Here is an 18,435-nt window from a genome sequence, read left to right as displayed (position 1 = left end):
TACCAAAGCACACATGGCACAGGCATTCCCTGGGGAACCAAATGTTCACACATGTCTGGATGCACCCTTAGTGCTTCTTGTCCTGTGAACCTTTTCAGGATTTTTTATAGGACAATGGATGAGGACATCTGAATGACTGCACTTTGTTCTGAGATAAAATAGATAAATCCTCAATTAAATCCCAGGACAAATGTGGCACCTGTTTGTAGAGTAAGAGAGTAAGATCTAAGGGCACCTATACAGGAGTAGCGAGCCTGCTCTGACATTCTGTAATTACAGTGTGTCAGAGCAGACTTGATTAATCATGCTTCAGCAAACTCCAGTGTCTCATATATTAGCATCCCTGCACTGAAAAATGGTGGTGGGGGCACTTTAACTAAAGCTTGTTTGATGAGCTTTAGATAAAGTGCCTTCGCTGCTATTTTTCAGTGTGCGGATGCTGCTATGAGATGCTCCGCGCACTTTAATTAGAGTGGGTCTCTGAACTGCTCTAATTAAAGTGCCCCCCTCACCTTCCAGTCCCAGAGCCTGCGTATTAACACCCTAAGAGAGTAAGAACTGAGGCATGCTTAGCACCTCACATTCAGGAAACAACACCAGAAGCTAATACCTTAGTATCAAATAAGAATCCTTTTTACAGTTTTCAGCTGAAATCTGCAAATGACTGTATCACTGAAATTATTTATACTCTGAGGCTAGGGACAGACATTACACATAAACCAGTTTAAGTGATCAGAAACTGGTATAACCTGTAACAGAACAGAAATTCAGTACACATAAACCAGTTTGAAATGGCTGAAACTGGTTTGAGATAAGCTTGGTTGAATATAATATCCGACTTAACTGATTTGACTCAAACCAGTTTATGCAATGTCTGTCCCAGACCCCTTCCTGGTTTAACTTAAACCAGAGTCTTCCAGCATCTGAGATGCTTTGCAGCTGTAGGCAGGGCTCTCTGCTTCAGAGCAGGGCTGGCCATGAGCCTCTGCCTGGATTCCGTCTACCCCCCCACTTCCTGCTCAAGCAGGCATTTCCCCCTCCCTTCTCCCACAGTACGGACCATAGCCAATATGTGGTATGCTAGTTAATTCTGAGAGATGTCTGTGTAAGTTGGACAGGACAGTGTCCGCTTAGGGCTTTTTGGAGCTAATCAACAGGTCAGCTGGTAATGTCCCTCCATTCCTTCCTTGGAAAAAGTTGTTTAAGAAGAGCTTGAACTAATGAGAGAGGCTTTTGTTTTCTTGATGGGGTGCTAAATGCTCTGTTATCAACTCCCGGCTGGCTCCTTGAGGGGGGGGTGAACCCCTCCCTAATTAGAGCATCCTGCCAGGGCCTGGCCACACTCCTCCTCAGCTCAGCACTATGGAAGGGAAGGGAGGGCAGCTCTAGCACCCCCCGGCTTCTAGCCTGAGCCACTGCAGGCATGTGCCTGCATTTTTCTCAGTCCAGAGGGAATGCCTATGTGATTACAAACCAGTTCAGCCTAGCCAGGTTAGACTAACCTGGATCAATTCAGGCTCAGGCTTTTTGAACATCTGTCCCTAGGCTGTGTCTTTAAAACTGAGGACTAGGAGAAACTGAGTAATTGTAAAGTGTTTTCTTGAAGTCACGAGCAACTAATTATTAGGCCATTGCATGGTTATAAAGTAGGCTTACGGACCTGAGCTAGCTTTAATCGAGATACCACAAATCATGGGCAACTCGTGCCCCCCCACAGCGACCAGTCAGTGACAGCCAGTCTCGCTGACTGGAAAGTGACTGTGGCACTCCTGGAAGTGGCCGCAGTGCTTCATCTGGTGCTCCCACTCCCCAGCCAGTGCTCTAAAATATAAAGATCTGCCAAACAAAAAAGTTTGTCACAGTATGAGTTTTCTTTTACTTTAAAACCATTGTAATACATCTATGTTGAATGGGTTTGAGTGCTCAACTTAATTAAGGCATGGCTGTGTGGCATAACAGTATATTGAGGTTAAAATCCTGTGTATATTTTATGAGACCTCTTTTTTCTGTCATTCAGCACTGATACTGTATTCCCTTTCAACCATTTTCCTCCCTTACATTTGCTGTCTCTTTCTCTCTGAGGGCCAGACTGTAGCAGAATTACCCGGAACGTGTTCTCATCTCTAAATGTTACATTGACATGTCTTTCACTAACACTGCAGCAGTCGGCCTGAGCAAGTGTTTTGGGACAGCATGTTCTTCTGCAATGGAAAGAGTATTGCAGACAAAGAATGCTGTCACAGCCTATTTAGCAAAAGATTGTTAGTTCTTGCCCACCAGTCTGTGAAAGAAGAGGATTTTCTCTGTTGGTCTCTTCATTTTTTCCTTTTTAAATTTTTTTAATCCTCTCTCTCCTCCTGCTTGTTAGAAACTTCCTGGAATAAATTTCCTAGTATGGACATTTCCTGTTCATCCTTACATCAAAAGCAATTCAAACACTAGGGTTGATCAGTTGAGCATCTTTGGGCCATTGCGCAGTATTCATGGAGAGGCAGTACAATTTCAAAGCCATGCAGAGGAGGAGGAGAAGAGGAGGAGATGCATGCATACATTATCTTTTTTGATAATGGGTTTGCACACACAATGTGCTTCCTCTTCACCATTCTGAAATGTAACCTCTAAATGTCCTTTGCTGATGCAAGGCAGATGGGGAGGAAACTCCATTCTATTAAGTCATCAGCTAGACAGCAATAAAATGGGGAGCTTGTGCTGATGGTTAGTCATCCCTCAGGATCAGAAGTTTATGAGCTAGATTTCAGGATGTATGGTCCATAGAGAACAAGTGAGATGGACAGTCTGGGTGTGTGCTGAACACTTTCTCTCCTTTTGCTTTAAGGATGGACTTACTCCACTCCACTGTGCTGCACGAAGTGGGCATGATCAAGTTGTAGAGCTTCTTCTGGAACGAGGTGCTCCACTGCTTGCAAGGACGAAGGTGTGTGTCTTATTAGAAGAACAAGCTTACATCGTAAAATTCTTTCAAACTAATTATTGGGGCATTGAAAGGCCGAGGAGGGCTTTTAGACACATGCCTCTCACCCCCAGGGAATGCCTAGGACTTGATGGATAAACAGTTTAAAAAAGTGTACAAAAAAGAAACTATTTTTCTATTAGAAATGGTACTGCCATCTTCAAATAAGGAGAATTGGAATTCATGAGTGAACCACCCCACTGTTTTTATGAGGGCAGGTTTCCATACATGATAGACAGTTTCATAGTAGCTTAGTAACTTTTATAGGTTCAATGTTTTGGTAGTCTTTCTCATCCCATAGCTTGGGAATTTACTAATGTGGCATCCTAGGATCATGGAAAGGAGACATAGGATAAAGGTGTCACCTAGGCCCACTCATCCAGTTTTTCTGTGTTGTTTGTTTTGGGCTAGTTAGCTCCAAGAAATAAGAGTTTCCCACATTTCATGGTACATTATTCCATACTCTTTTGGTTATTTTACAATATTTCCATTAGTGAATATAGCCACTAGGTAATTCTGTTTAATAATAATAAAAAATCTTTCCTCTTTCCTCCTATCAAATTCCCTTCCTCAGTCAGGAGAAGCATATATAATACAAATATAATACCTAGTCTTCATTTAGTGCTTTCCACCAGAAGAACTGAAAATAATTTACAATGCAAGTCAGTATCATTATCCCCATTTTACAGATGGGCTATAGGGAGAGAAGACATGCAGCAAGATCACTGAAAGAACCAGGAATAGAACCCAGGTCTTCCATAATCCTACTTGGTGCTCTGTCCATTTGTCAATGATGCCCCTTCTACAATACATCAAACAGTGATGGAAGCAGGTGTTAGATAGCCATATTAATTAAATGCTGTGGTACCCTAGACTGTCCAATATCTAAATACAATTAGAGATTGTCCCTTTGTCTTTGTGTACCTTTCATAATAAATTATACCCAAGTAGGTTGTGCATTCCCTTACCATAGAGGTAATATTGTCTCTATATGTAGGGTAAAACCAACATATTAAAAATATGGTACCATTTCTGTTTAGAAATTAGAGCTAGTTCAATAAGTGGCAAATAACCATTTGATTAATCACAACTTACAACTGGTCATCACCATATTTACTCAAATACCATGCACATTTTTTTCCTAAAACTTTTTTCCTCTTTCCCGAACATTTTCCCCAAATTAGGTTGTGTTCTTAAGGGTAGATACTGATTTCTGGTGCCAATTTGGCAGTGGCTGAGAGAGGTTTAAAACTGCAGCTTTAGTAATGATCAGGATCCATTCATGTGGTCAGGATCCCCTATGGTCACAGAACAGTCTTTCAGGCCCCTGGCAGGGGGCTGGGGTGGTGTGGGCAATAAGGCACATGGTTGACTGCCCAGATGTCTCAAGTTAAAGGCCATAGGAGAAGTGCTCACAGTGCAGCCTGTTGGATTTCCGTGAATCTACAAATTCTGCTAAATATCTTGTCACCAGGACTTAAAAAAGGAAGGAAGACCCCTGGACAGATCAGTCATCCTGCCATGCTAGACATGTGTGATATAAAATTTGTCTGATCCCAGTTGTGTCACTGCAGGTGCATGGAGAGCTGGGCATTGGGAACTAGTCCCTGGTGCCTCGTTTCCTTTGGTTCTCTTTTGACTTTGCAGTGTACAGCAAGTTGAAAACTACATTGTGTAGCCCTCCATCAAGCTGTACCATGTTGCCTTAGGTGCCAGTATGTGGAAAGCTCATTAGCCCTGTAGGGCTGCCCTGCGTGGCTTTAATTTTTCTGGTGCAGGGAGTGTAGGTGCAGCCCGATGCATGGCTGTACTATGTAGGAAGCCCATCAACATCTAAAGCGGCTATGCAGTCCAGTGCCAGATGTGCCAAATGTTCAATTAAAGCGTGATGCAAACCAATCACAAAGATGTTCCACATTTAATGTGGGAGAGCTTTGTGTTTGGTTTGCCATTTTATTGCACCATAAACTGACAGTGTGTGTGGCATGTTACAATTTATTGTACAATTAACATGCTAATTGTACACTAAATAGAACATCTGCCAGGCCCTCAGAGTAATTAAAATAAATTCTTATTTATGGAACCATAAAACAACACAGTCTGGTTCTAGTGTCTAAGCTATATTCTGAGTTTGCTTAATATATTGTGTATCCCTAAATTCACTGTACATTATCTACTGGATCTGGAATATATGTTCAGTTCCTCTGCCAGTCTGCTCTGGAATGCCGACATACACTATTAGCTGATTGTTGAGTTATGCATTTCAGTGGTGGATGAAGTTATTCCCACAGTCTGTGTAAACCATGATGGGATTTTTTTACTGGAAAAGCATGAGTTACTTTTACTGAAAGCTTATGTTCTGTTTTCTTTGGACACAGAATGGACTTTCTCCACTTCACATGGCTGCCCAGGGTGATCACGTGGAATGTGTCAAACATCTACTGCAGCACAAAGCTCCTGTTGATGATGTCACACTCGATTATCTTACTGCTCTACATGTTGCTGCACACTGTGGCCATTACCGTGTCACCAAACTACTCCTGGACAAGAGAGCAAATCCCAATGCTCGTGCTCTGGTAAACCTGTCCCATACATCTAACTCGATATGTCTGCAAATGGGAGATCTGCCTCAAAAAAGCCAACTGAAGGCCCCATTCAGCAGATTCTATTGAACCATATTGAGTGTAGTGCTTACTGCTCTGAGCAGTCCTATTTAGGGCCAATGCATTAAGTCCTGGTTAAAACTTAATGTAGGGCTTTTTCTTCAGTGGGACTACTCCAAGGTAGCAAGCATAGTGTTCAGTAAAAATTGTCTGCATGATTAGGTCTGGAAACTGCACAGTTCTCAGAATCACAGAATCACAGTATCTGTGATTCCATGTATTTGGCAATATGGCTTTTTGTTCTATGCCATATAGTTGTGCAGTTCACATTTTTAATTGTTTTAACTGAATGAAAGTGCTAGTTGGCAGGAAGATCATTCTTCTGCACATGGTAGGACTTTTTAATAAAATTAATTAGCAAATATTTTTGAGAAAGGGCAGAATATTACGGGGGTTACATTTAACACATGTATTTTTAGCAAATATTGCTATTTAAAATGTCTGTTGTTTTGGTTTTTCATTTTACTGGTGTGAAAATGAAACTATCATATATATAATTTAATTTGCTCAGTGACCTGCCCATTGTCTCCTAAACTGCCATTAAAATGTCCCATTTGGCTTTATAAATGTGTAAAGGCTTCAGAAGTTGTTAATCCTGTACTCCTACCATACACAAAACTCCCATTGACTCCAGTAAGTGTTTTGCTGATGTACTGCTGATTATGGATAGGTTGGAATTTTAAATAATGAACAAATTACTCTTGATTCAGTTATTGGAGAGTGGCAAGCACTGCAGACTTTGAGCACCTAGGAATTACAAAGTAATTAAAGTGCTCAGCGTGGACTCTACCTTTGCCTGTTGCACTCAGTGCCTTGCATGTATCATATGTCTCTTCCCCCAGCCTTTTCCACCCTGTGGGGTAGCCTGGAGTCCCCTTCCTTTCCTTTCCCTGCCCAACCCTCGTCCCATGTATGCCCACTTCACTGTTCCTGCCCTAATCTCCATGTGCCCTCTTGCATTTCATACCCTTTCTGTACCCCAAATCTCCTGTTCTTTGCCATAGCTCCTCTTCTAGATCTTCCTACCCAACAACTTCCTCTGATGTCTTATCTATCTTCCCTAATGCTCATTTCCTTCTCAGCTACACATTTTTGTTACCAGTCTTTACTACATTTTTCTTAGTGTCCTGCACATATCCTCTATACACCTGCTTCAGTCTCCCATCTTTCTTTTATGTCTAGCTGGGCATTCCTGGATATCCTACCAGCCTTTTCATGCCTTTTCTTTATTCCTTTTTGACTCAGATTCTGCTTTTATCACACTCCAGGCTCTATCAGCTAACTTTCCTCCTTCAAATGCATCTTCTCTTTCCTCCTCAATTCTGTTTCGTCCATTCATTTATTGTCCCCAAGTCTATGGTTCCTAGTCCTCTTACCATCTCTACTTCCTGTCCAGCTCTTTCCCATCTATGCCATTTACCTCTGCTTTATTTATAGTTAAAATGGTGGTCTCTACACACTAAAAAAGATCATTTGTATATACCACCTCTCTACTGAGCCCAGAAATACTTCTGCAAAGTATACCCCATGCATTTGTTCCCCCTCTACATGCACCAAATCCTGCAAATGAAGCAATGTAGGTACCTTAAAGTGGCATGATAATAAGCCTGTCCAAGACAGAAAGTCTAAGAGTGAGTCTGGGCACAAACTCAAGGCCAGTCCAAAGTAGCAGAATTGTCTCATTTATAGGATTTGGCATGCATAGGATAAGAGTGAGTAAGGGTACTGTTGGGCTCAGCACAAAAGTTCAAGCACCTCACGTCCAGAGGGCCAACAAAACGAACCTGACAAAATAAACAGAGAAGGTCTGACATTTCTGAAACACTGCAGCTTTCTATAAAATGGACCCAAGGATGTGACACAGTGGGTGAAATTTCCACAGGCACTGGTTTCTTTTTGGAGAAGTAGAAGAGTAACAATAAGGGTTCTAATGTGTAAGTTAGCTTCAGCATTAGCAATGCAGTGATTACTCTTGCTCCATAACATTCAGCATGATAAACATTATAATTCATTAGAAATAATTCATTAGAAAGCTTCTCTATCCTTCTTTAAAGAGAAGAGAACAGAATCAAATGACCAGAGAGCAATAAGCAAATGAGTCTGGGGCTTTTAGCATTTGGAGTTGCTTGTTTATAAGGACAGTGTTGAGGAAAGCAGATATAACCATAGGGATGCTGGAGGCAAGGCATCTCTCTACATTTTACTTTGGGAGCACCTGAAGAAATGTTATCTAATAGCTCAAATGTGTTTGCAGATAGGCAAAGCGGAGAACTCTAGGACAGCTGATCAATCCCTGCTAGAAGTACTGACAAACTTTTGATGAGATGAATCTACGGTTTGTTCTTTAAGGCTAAAACATGAAACTGTCTGGATTAATTAGTTAATTATTATTATTTTTAAAATATTTTCATAAAGGGAAACATCATGACTAATTCATTTTCAGACAGATGTTCTTGAAGCAATTAGTTAATGTTTGTTAAATTCTCTGAAGATATAAACATATGTTCCTAGGTTTTGTGATGATTATGCATTTAAAGCATGTTAATGTCAACCTATAGGTAACATTTGTGTTAATAGATGCTAATAAGGGAGTATAACAGCTGCTATCTCTTTTTCTTTATAAGCTAAGATTTTATTGGCATTAACTAGCTTTACTTCTTGTTCAGTGTCAGCAATTCTTATCTCTATCATTAAAAAAAAATGTGACAGTCTAACATTGTCTTAAAAATTGTGTTTTTCAAGAAGTGTATACTGAAGATTGGGTTCTCTAAGTCTTGCTACCTCTTGTTGCTCTGCTGATGACCCAATCCAGCACCTATCAGTATTCAACAAAGAACTTGAGCCTCTGCTTTAACCTCATTGAATTTAATGGCACTTTTTTTGAAGTTGAGGATGTGCTTAAATACTTAATCAAATAGTAATGCACCAAAACACAAAAAGAAATGCTTTGTTGAATAGCTGGGCCTCTTTATGTTACTACCATGAGTATTTCCATTGAAGTGAGTAATAATAGTAAGGGAACAGGACAGAGTTAAGTGTTGTTTAAGCTGCCTCATGGGCCTGCATGTATACAAATACCTACAAGTATATTAGCTACCATGCATTAATATAAGCTGATATATGGACAGCTACATTTCGATGATATAGATATGGATAATATAGACTGATATATGGATAAATATAGAAGGTTGAAAGTCTTTTTTTATAGAAATAGAAATTTTACTGGAGGAAAAATGGTCAGTAAAGGGTAAGGCTTCTACGTTTGTTATGAAAGATGTGAAACACTTTCAAAGGTGTCACCTTCATCTCTTGGTGTCACCTTCATATACGCCTTTTTCCTCTAGTCGGTAGTAGGTATAATATTTTTGCAACATGCTTTCTGTTACAATATTGACAGTCAGAATGAGAATGCCCATGATTAGTTTTCCATTTTTTCCCCAGTATGGAAACTGAGGAGTGGGGGTTACTAAGACTATAGCAGCCCATATAATGCTATTGCTTAGTTTTTTCACCACTGTCCTGTAACAGCTGTGTCCGAGGAACAATGGGATCAGATATTCTAACGCTTCTGCTTGCGGTACACCGGCATGATGCTGTGTGGGAACTGCAGCTGCATGTTTTTAACTAACATGATTGTCTTTTGCACAGAATGGTTTTACTCCACTGCACATTGCCTGCAAGAAAAACCGCATCAAAGTCATGGAACTCCTGGTGAAATATGGGGCTTCAATCCAGGCAATAACAGAGGTAGAAAAGTATTTTGTCTCCTCCAGAAACATACCTTCTTTCTCTTTCTTTCTGTTAAAAATGTCTTCCTCTTTCTTATATCATTTGCACGTACATTGTATTAAAATGAAGAAGCCCAATGCCCCTCCCCCCTGTGCAGAGGAGTAAAACTGCTGTTGCTTTGTTTCGCAGTCTGGCCTCACACCAATACATGTGGCTGCATTTATGGGCCACTTGAACATAGTCCTCCTTCTACTGCAGAATGGAGCCTCTCCAGATGTCACTAACATTGTGAGTATGGCTTGGACTAGAATAATCACTGTGCCAGCTCCCACAGCAAGCAGCTGAGCTGCCATGCAACCCAACCAAAGGTCACATTTTAGTGTTTAGAGTATTACTGAATTAAATTCTGTGACATCCTCCTATGTGTGTCAAAAGTTTTTGAAAGGGAAAAGCTGGTTAGGGAACAGGCTCAATAATTCTTTTGTGGTATTATAGCTTTAGCATGTTTCTCAACAGCACTTGCACTGGTAAACGGTTTCCTTTGAAAAGGGATCTTATCAGGGTTATTGGAGCACTGGATGGAAGAGTTTGCCTTTTGGTTCCGAATGCTGCAAAAGGCCCAAAGTAAATAGATAGTTATCGTAACTTCAGTGAAGTTGTGTCATTAAATAGACAAAGAGCTTATAAAGATTTAAACTTACTCTCCTAAATTTTTTAAGTAAAAACTGTTCCTTTAAAGGGAACTGGTCCTTTATTTAGAATGGATGTAATTTCTACAGAACATTTCTGTTTTTTTTTTTAAGTATAGAAAATGTGACCTTTGGAAGGTAACACTAAATGCAGGCCCAGTGCCATGGAAGTTAGTGTTTGCATATCAAACATCCCGTTACCCAGGAATAAATCAGATCATGATGGTTTCCTGGGTTTCTGTTACATGGATATCTTATTGTTTGTTTGAGTCTTTTAATATAGATAAATGTTAACTTGTTCTTCTGTTCTTTTCCCATAAGTAATATTTTAAATATAAAGAGAAATGTCCCATAACATTAATTCATATGCACCTAGCTGGCCAAGCTTTTTTCTTCTAGAAAAACAAACCAGTCTGGGGGATCCAGTGACAATTTTTTTTGTTATTTGAGTAGAGACAAATTTTGTTCATGTTCATTGTTCAAAAATGGTCACTGCTTTTGTACTTTCACTGTGAAAGTGATATTTAGTTAGTTACAGTATCAATAGTAAAGTACCAAGTAATGTTGTGAAGGAAACTAAGTCGAGAAAGGAGTAAAGTTGATAATGCAGATGTTTTACATAGTTTAATGCCAAATTTAACACTTTACAATTATCTGTGCTAGGTCATTGTTTCAGCTTCTCATTTTGTAAGCTAAGCGCTCCTAGTTGAATCACCAATTATCTTCAAATTACTAAATTATATTACTTATTAAAGTATTCATTTTACAAATTGCTGCAAGCATAGGACTGATAGAAATTCATCCTTAATAGAATGAAAATTAAATGTTTATTCACATTTGTAAACAGGACATTCAGCAGATAATAGCAAGATACATGACCAAGTTCCACATTCAAGTCCCTCAGTAAAAGGATTGCAAGATTTTTTTTTTTCAGTGTTCATTTACTAACCACAGCTGCTGATCTGATGTAGATTTCAAAATGAGCTTAATTAAATCAACTCCCAGTGAGAAGGGTTTGATGAAGTCCTAAGCTGTGGTAGGTTTGAGTTACTTTTTTCACTCTCCCGGTAAGCAACAAAAACTCATAGTATGTGATCAAGTGGTGGAGACTCAGTTTCTAAGTGAGAGGGAGGGAAAGCCTGTGCTAGAAAAATTATATAGCTTAGTTAGATAGGGTCTCAGTGGTAAAAACTCTGGGCTCACAAATGGTAGCTATCCATAGAGCAGAAACAGGGGCTTTCTCTTTATATAAGCAGCTGGCAAATAAGATACTCGATCACCAAAAAGTATTCACATGAGGAAAAATGTTGGGCTGCTATCTGTCCTTCTGTGTTATCAAAATAGAGAAGGCAAAGAATCTTCTTGTTGCAATATGGCAGTGTCTGGCATAGCAGGCTCAGACATTGTCTGAGCAGGGACTCCCATGGTCTGTTGTATGAAATTGTTCTCCAAGAAGGTGTTGCACTGTGAAATTAAGCCATCCTTTCCATCATTTGGGGCTATTTTGCTTTAAAGTTCCTGTGTAAATATAGAGAAAGAAAGTAAATATTCATTACTTCTTTGCTTTGTTACCCTCCTCCTTGTGTTATATAATTCTCAAACTTCCTAAGTGTTATATGCCCATCTCAAATTCTGCTGGCTATAAGGCATGATTAAATAAGTTTCATTGCACAGCCTGCAGATAAAACCATGCTGGTGACCGCAGGTTTTGAACACTCTCCACATACTGGCTCAGTCTTGCGCAAACATTGCAAAGCCTGTCTGAAGCTGCCAGCTTTACACAGTATGCAGGAAGAGACCATCTGGAATAACGTCCCCTTCCATCTTGAGGCGCATGTGTTCGGCAGTCTCTTGAGGATCAGGATGCTCTTATGCCCCTGGTTATTTTGAGGCGTACCACAAGCTGAAAGCACCATTATGGGGAAAGCCAGTGAATACTTGTGATTAGGAGGGGCTATCATGCACAGTTCCATTTAAAAAAATTTTGAGCTGAATATTCTCTGGCTGCATTGCTGGAGCATAGTATGGCATTGTTAACCTTTTTTATTTTTTGGTAAGACTCTGAGTATGAAATTCTGACTGCACTGAAGTCACAGTAAGCTCCCGTTATCTACAAGAGAATCAGGATTTCACCCTTAGGCAATGTTATTTTTGTAATCACTGCAGCAGTAAGTGATACACAGCCTAACCCCCACAAGACGTATGTACTTGTGCTTCTGAATCTGTTATAGAGCCTGAATCACCAGATCAGCTTTATTTGAAGTCAATAGAATTTACACAAGCTGAAAATTACTTGCTTAAGATGTTAAAATCTTTGCTTTTTTGCAGCGTGGGGAAACTGCACTGCACATGGCTGCGCGTGCTGGGCAAGTGGAAGTGGTCCGCTGCCTCCTGAGAAATGGTGCCCTTGTCGATGCCCGAGCCAGGGTAGGTGTTCTAGTGCAGTTTATTCTACCTTCTCTTTTACTTAAAACACAATGAAATAAGCAGGTATAATAAGGAGAGAGGGTTTTTTCCTTGCAGCAAAAGCCACTGCACCCCCCCCCGCACCCCAGCTGATGCATAATTATCTGATTTCTGGATGCAAAGCCAAATAGGTTTCAGTATAATCCTGTAATATAACTTGCTTACCTGTATTATTTGATCCTTCCAAATAGAGCAGATCTAATTTAGAAACGGAGTGGCTGGGTTCTAACTCAGTAGCAGGGTATCCAGCTTAAACATGACAGTATCATTACGCACACAGCCCCTTCTGTTTCTAGGCCTCTTTCTCCTCCAAGCACCATTGGATTCTATGTCAAGAGCTCTTGTTTATTATGGTTAAATAGCAATTTCTTTGGCAAATGCTTTCCATGTGATTCTGTGACTGTAATACTGATTTTTAAATGGTGATTGTTCACACAAATCACAGTAGAAGCTTTAAAGAAAGACAAGACTGAGGAAATTCCAAAACGTCAAGGGGAATACTTTCTCTTTTGGAGTACAAAGGAGCATTTCTGTATTGGTTACTGTTTGGTCAGCTCTGTCACAGAGGTATAACAGGCATCTCCCGGCACTGGCCAGTGGCTGTACCAGAAATTTTCCTACCACCTTTATGAAAAAGTGGATTTCAGAAAAAAAATAATCAATATATGACAATGGAAAGGTCGTTAAGGTTCTGCAAAGATGCACTATAAAATGTACATGCAGTTTGAACCTGAAATGTGACACAGTTCTTAGAAATTCTTCTGTAAGAGGGAGGGTTCCACTATCAGGCTGAGGATTTAAGTTATGCTTCCTCTGCTCACATGCTGGATCCAGATCTATTGATGTACCGCATGCAAGCATATCATTGTAGTGCCTGTGGGATTATTACATATCAAAGGTCTTTTTTTCCATGACAGTAATCGATTAAGGGGTTGTATGTAATCAGCCTGAATTTAAATATGCACTTGATATGCCAGGCCAGATAAAGAAAGAAAATGAGCACAAATGCAGAATAGTTAGAAATTACCTCCAGAGTGCTAGCTTAAGAAACTAATGGGACTACATGTCAAGTAAGATACTACCAAATGTGGATAAGGATGTCATAAAGTAGGAATGCAAAGAAAGCTGAGTAGTGCCATGGTGCAAGCAATCTGCGTTCAGATTTAAAGATGAAAAGAGAAACAATCTTTTTCCCTGAGCTTCTTCCCTTTAGTTATAATAGCAGATTGGTTAAGATGCATACCGGTACCGAGCATTCCCCGAGGTTCTGTTTTAAAAATAAATAAATAAACGTGTAGAAACAACTACTAGAATCACTTGTAATATGGGATACAGGCAGATTCTACCTTCACTAATTATTAACTTGACTTGAGTTGTAGGAGGAACAGACTCCACTGCATATTGCCTCTCGCTTGGGTAAAACAGAGATTGTCCAACTGCTGCTACAGCATATGGCTCATCCTGATGCAGCAACCACGAATGGATATACCCCACTGCACATTTCTGCTAGAGAGGGGCAAGTTGATGTAGCCTCAGTTCTCTTGGAGGCAGGTGCCTTACATTCTTTGGCCACCAAGGTAAGATGCTTGTCATTGCACCGTGCTTTTCAAGCAATAGGGAAGACCTAAATGAGCTGCAGCTATCAAGTTGGGAGACAGCTGAATTGCAACAGGTGCATTTTCACTTAGAACTTGCCTTTTAACGATAATCAGGCATATTAAAGTGCTGTATAGCAAATTCACCAGACTAGCATGTTTTTATGATTTTCTGAAGCTGGAGACTTTGGCTGCCATTGGATATATACTGCTGTACTTGGTAATTCATAGATTCATAGATGTTAGGGCTGGGAGGGACCTCGAAAATCATCAAGTCCAGCCCCCTGCCCCAGGGGCAGGAAGTCAGGAAGTCAGCTAGGGTCAGAGGATCCCAGCAAGATAAACATCCAAACGTTTCTTGAATGAGTCCAGAGTAGGTGCTTACACCACTTCTGGAGGGAGTCTAAGACCAATTAAATGGTCTTAACAAATATATAAGTATTAAGTGCTTCTGACAGGGATCTTCTTCTATCTATAGCATTAAAGTAAGAATATTTTTTCATCTATTAACTTTTTTATTCAATGAAAAATGTGAATTTGGTGATACTGAAGAATTTCTGTTTCATCAAAAATCCAAAACCAATATTGTTATTCATTTTTTATTTTTTATTTCTATAGTTTTATGTATTCTATATGAAATATTCTTATTTTTTACAACAAGCTTTTATTGAGAATTTTTTCAATTATATTTGGCAGAAGACAAGACAAGGTAGTGTATGAGACACTAACTGATTCAGAGGAGCATAAGCATTTATAGGCAGCAGCCTGTTTCATCAGATGTTGTGAACAACTCATGGACTATTTATCTATTGCCTATCATGAAATAATAGAAAATTAGGGTTGGAAGGGACCTCAAGGGTTGGAAGGGATTTAGTCTAGCCCCCTGCTCAAAACAGGACCATCCCCAACTAAATCATCCCAGCCAAGGCTTTCTCCAGCCAGATCTTAAACACCTCCAAGGATGGAGAGTCTATAACCTCCCTGGGTATCCTGTTCTAGTGCTTTACTACCCTCCTAGTGAGAACTCTTTTCCTAATATCTAACCTAAACTTCCCTTGCTGCAACTTGAGACTGCCAGGCACCTATACACATGCATCAAGGCTGCTCTGACCCACTGTAATTACAGTGCGTTGGAGCAGACTCAGTTAATTGAGGCTGCTAGAGTGTTGTAATGACCATGCTCCAGCAGACTCCAGTTTCATGTGTATCAGTGCCCCCTTGCTGAAAAATGGCAGTGGGGGGTGCTTTAACTAAAACTCGTTTGATGAGCTTCAGTTAAAGCACCCCCAGCACTGTTTTTCACTGCAAGGACACTGATACACGTGATGATCCAGGCGCTTTACTTATAGCTGCTCTCGGAACTCTAATTAAAGCACCCTCCCCTTCCTCCCGGAGCACATGTATACCCGTAGTTCCTTGTTCTGTTATCTGCCACCACTGAGAGCAGTCTAGCTCCATCCTCTTTGGAACCACCATTGGTGAATTCATGGTGGCTGTTCCTAATCACCTTCCCCTCCAAATGCTTAGGAATGGATTCCCTGAGGACTGTAGTTTGTAGTTTCCTGGATCCTCTTTCTTCCTTTTCTTAAAGATGGGTACTATATTAGCCCTTTTCCAATGGTCTGGAACCTCTCCTGATTAATTGCCATGAGTTTTCAAAGATAATGGCCAGTGGCTCTGCAATTGCATTGGCCAATTCATATTGGCCAACTATGAAAGCTTATTTTTCTCTGTACCTGTTAGTCTCTGAGGCTGTGTGTCATTTGTGGCAGTTCTGATTGTCCCGGATTTGGATTTAGATCAAAACAGAAGCAGCACAGTCAATAAATATGATAAAAGGCTTTCTCCTAGAAGAAATACAATGTCTGTTTATGGCAGGGGTGGGCAAAATGCAGCCCATGGGCCGGATGTGGCCCAGCAGCCCATTCTATCTGACCCATGGGCCCCTAAAAAATGTAGAAAATTAATATTTATCTGCCCCTGGCTGCCTGTCATGCGGGCCTCGATGGCTTGCCAAAACTCAGTAAGCAGCCCTCCACCTGAAATAATTGCCCGCTCCTGGTTTACAGCATAAGGTGCCACCCTGCCCTGCCTTCTACCTGACTTCAGACTAATGCAGCTAACCACCTCCTTCTCCTTATTTTGAAGTTTAAACCATATTTGTTAACAATGGATATCTTCCAGGGTAAATCAGTCTAAATCAGCAGTTCTCAAACTATAATTCATAGATTACTGGGAGTGCCTGCTGTTTTCCTTTTTTCCCAGCTGATAAATCGCATTCAGATATATTAATTTGAAATACACTAAATACTTCCCTAATTTTCCACAGAAATATTTGCTTTAGTTACTGCTGGGTTAGTTAGGTAATCCCATAAGAGATGAGACAGACCACAAGGCTACATTCTCTACTATAACGTGATCCATGCTGTGAAAAAAATTAGGAACTCCTGCTCTAACTCTTTATAGGTGGGATTTATAGAATCTGATGACAATGAAATAAACACAGCCCACTGCTCAAATGTCAAGCAAATAAGTCAGTGTGGCTACGTAGTGATGTTTGCAGGACACCTATTGTCTGCCACTTTCTTTTCTACACCACTAAACTTTTCTTTTTTTTTTAAATATTAAGAAAAAACAATATTTGATACAGACACTATGTCTAATATTTACTGTCGTCTGTATTAATGTTTATCAGAAAAAGAGTTTTTTTAAAAAGGACAGCTTTCATTCCTTCTTTCACGGATGTATGCATTTACAAATATCGTCTTGATAGATCCATCTCAGTAGACACCATTTGTTTCAGCAGAGGTACAGTGGCTATATCAGAATGTACTGAACATATGTCATTTGCTGCCAGGAACAGATCAGTGTAGTGGATAAATAATTAAAAATCTGTCACCATAAAACTAAATAAAAATGCATCTGGTTAAAAGCTGATTTTTGAGCACAAATTGAATTGGAGTCTTGCTGTCCACATCATTCATATTGCTGATGGAGACTTCATACTGGATAAAATATTGACTACTTGCCCCCATGGACATGGGGAAACGTATGTCAGAGTTGATTAGTCCTGTTATTGTTTGTCAACATGAAGAAAAGTGGCTGGTGGCTATAACAGGGGTGGGTGATTACTGGGGCTGGAGGGCCACTTAGGGAGTTTTGGTGAGCTGTTGCAGCCTGGGTCAGCACATCTGTCCCCCCCACCCTCCTGCTGTGTGAGACCAGGTCAGCACCCCCTCAGCCCACCACAGCTCACCAAAATTCTTTGGCCGTGTCCAGATGAGCACGGCCATGTGGTATGTGGTGCAGCAGAAACATTTGCGGTGCCACATACCACATGCTCAGCTGGTCTCTGTGCTGCAAGGGAGCAGTGTGTGTGTGGGGGGGTGGGTGGGAAGGGGTGTTAACCCGTAGATATCCAGAGGTCAAAACAACCCAGAGGAAAAAAAGGTGGAGTGGTGCATGTTGGGGCAGTGTGCACTGCTGAAAACTGGAGCCAGCTGCCAGCCAGGCTCCATGCGGCAGGATTAACTGCTGGTGCAGACCCGGGAAGCCCCCAGGGCCCCAGGTAAGGCTGCTGAGGCCAACCCCATTGGCCCCAGCCTCCACTATCCCACCTGGGGTAACTTGCTGCAAACCAGAGGGCATTTGGCATAGGTGTTCCCTGGGGACAACTAGCAGCAGCACAAGGTCCACTGCTGTTAGTTGTCCCCAGGGAACCAAATGTCCCTGGGGGGCACATATGTGTGGATGTGGTCCTTAAGTGGTAGATTACTAGACTGGTCCAGGGTGCCATCCACAGTGGTTGGGCGGGATGTGTTTCCATGGAGTGACCTGGGACCCCTGGCGCAAGACATGCTTAGCTGAGTGGATAGATGGGGCTGCAGGTGGGTGGGGAGTAGCATCTGGAAGCAGGATAGGGTGGGGTGGGGACAAGGATGGGTCCAGGATCATGGGGCGGTGACTGTGTGGGGCTGGGCCTGGGGCAGAACCATGATCTGCTCTCCGCATGGCCCCACATTCTCACTGCCCTGCAATCCTGGCCTTGGCCCTGCCTGCCTGTCCTGCTTCCAGGCACTCTTCTCTGCCTGCCCCATCCCATCTGCTCCGCCAGGTGTGCTTTGCCCATGGGGGCTTATGCCAGTCTCCCTAGAAACCTGCTTGCATGACCACTCTGTCCAGCTCCCCTGGTAGTGGGAACAGGGTGGAAAGTTTGGGGTGCCCAGGCAATGGGACCAGAGGTAGCAACACTGGCAGTGGCAGCCAGAAGGAGCTGCTGCTGCTGGGACATTGAGTCCAGCCACCGTGCACTGTGCTGCCCA

General features: G+C 41.4%; 1 protein-coding gene across 27 annotated transcripts in view; it reads left to right on the top strand.

Moving 5' to 3' along the window:
* ANK2 (ankyrin 2) overlaps positions 1-18,435 on the top strand; it is a 699,650-nt gene that overhangs the window by 545,970 nt on the left and 135,245 nt on the right. For all 27 annotated transcript variants that reach the window (XM_059722122.1, XM_059722104.1, XM_059722109.1 and 24 more), the window contains 6 exons: positions 2,837-2,935; positions 5,350-5,547; positions 9,283-9,381; positions 9,553-9,651; positions 12,381-12,479; positions 13,898-14,095. In XM_059722122.1, coding sequence (XP_059578105.1) covers positions 2,837-2,935; positions 5,350-5,547; positions 9,283-9,381; positions 9,553-9,651; positions 12,381-12,479; positions 13,898-14,095 — 792 coding nt within the window. The remainder of the gene's footprint in view (positions 1-2,836; positions 2,936-5,349; positions 5,548-9,282; positions 9,382-9,552; positions 9,652-12,380; positions 12,480-13,897; positions 14,096-18,435) is intronic.

The sequence above is a fragment of the Alligator mississippiensis genome, chromosome 2 (genome assembly GCF_030867095.1).
Source record: "Alligator mississippiensis isolate rAllMis1 chromosome 2, rAllMis1, whole genome shotgun sequence".
NCBI lineage: Eukaryota > Metazoa > Chordata > Crocodylia > Alligatoridae > Alligator > Alligator mississippiensis.
The sequence above is the reverse complement of the archived record's forward strand: the minus strand, read 5'-3'. Positions and strand labels throughout refer to the sequence as shown.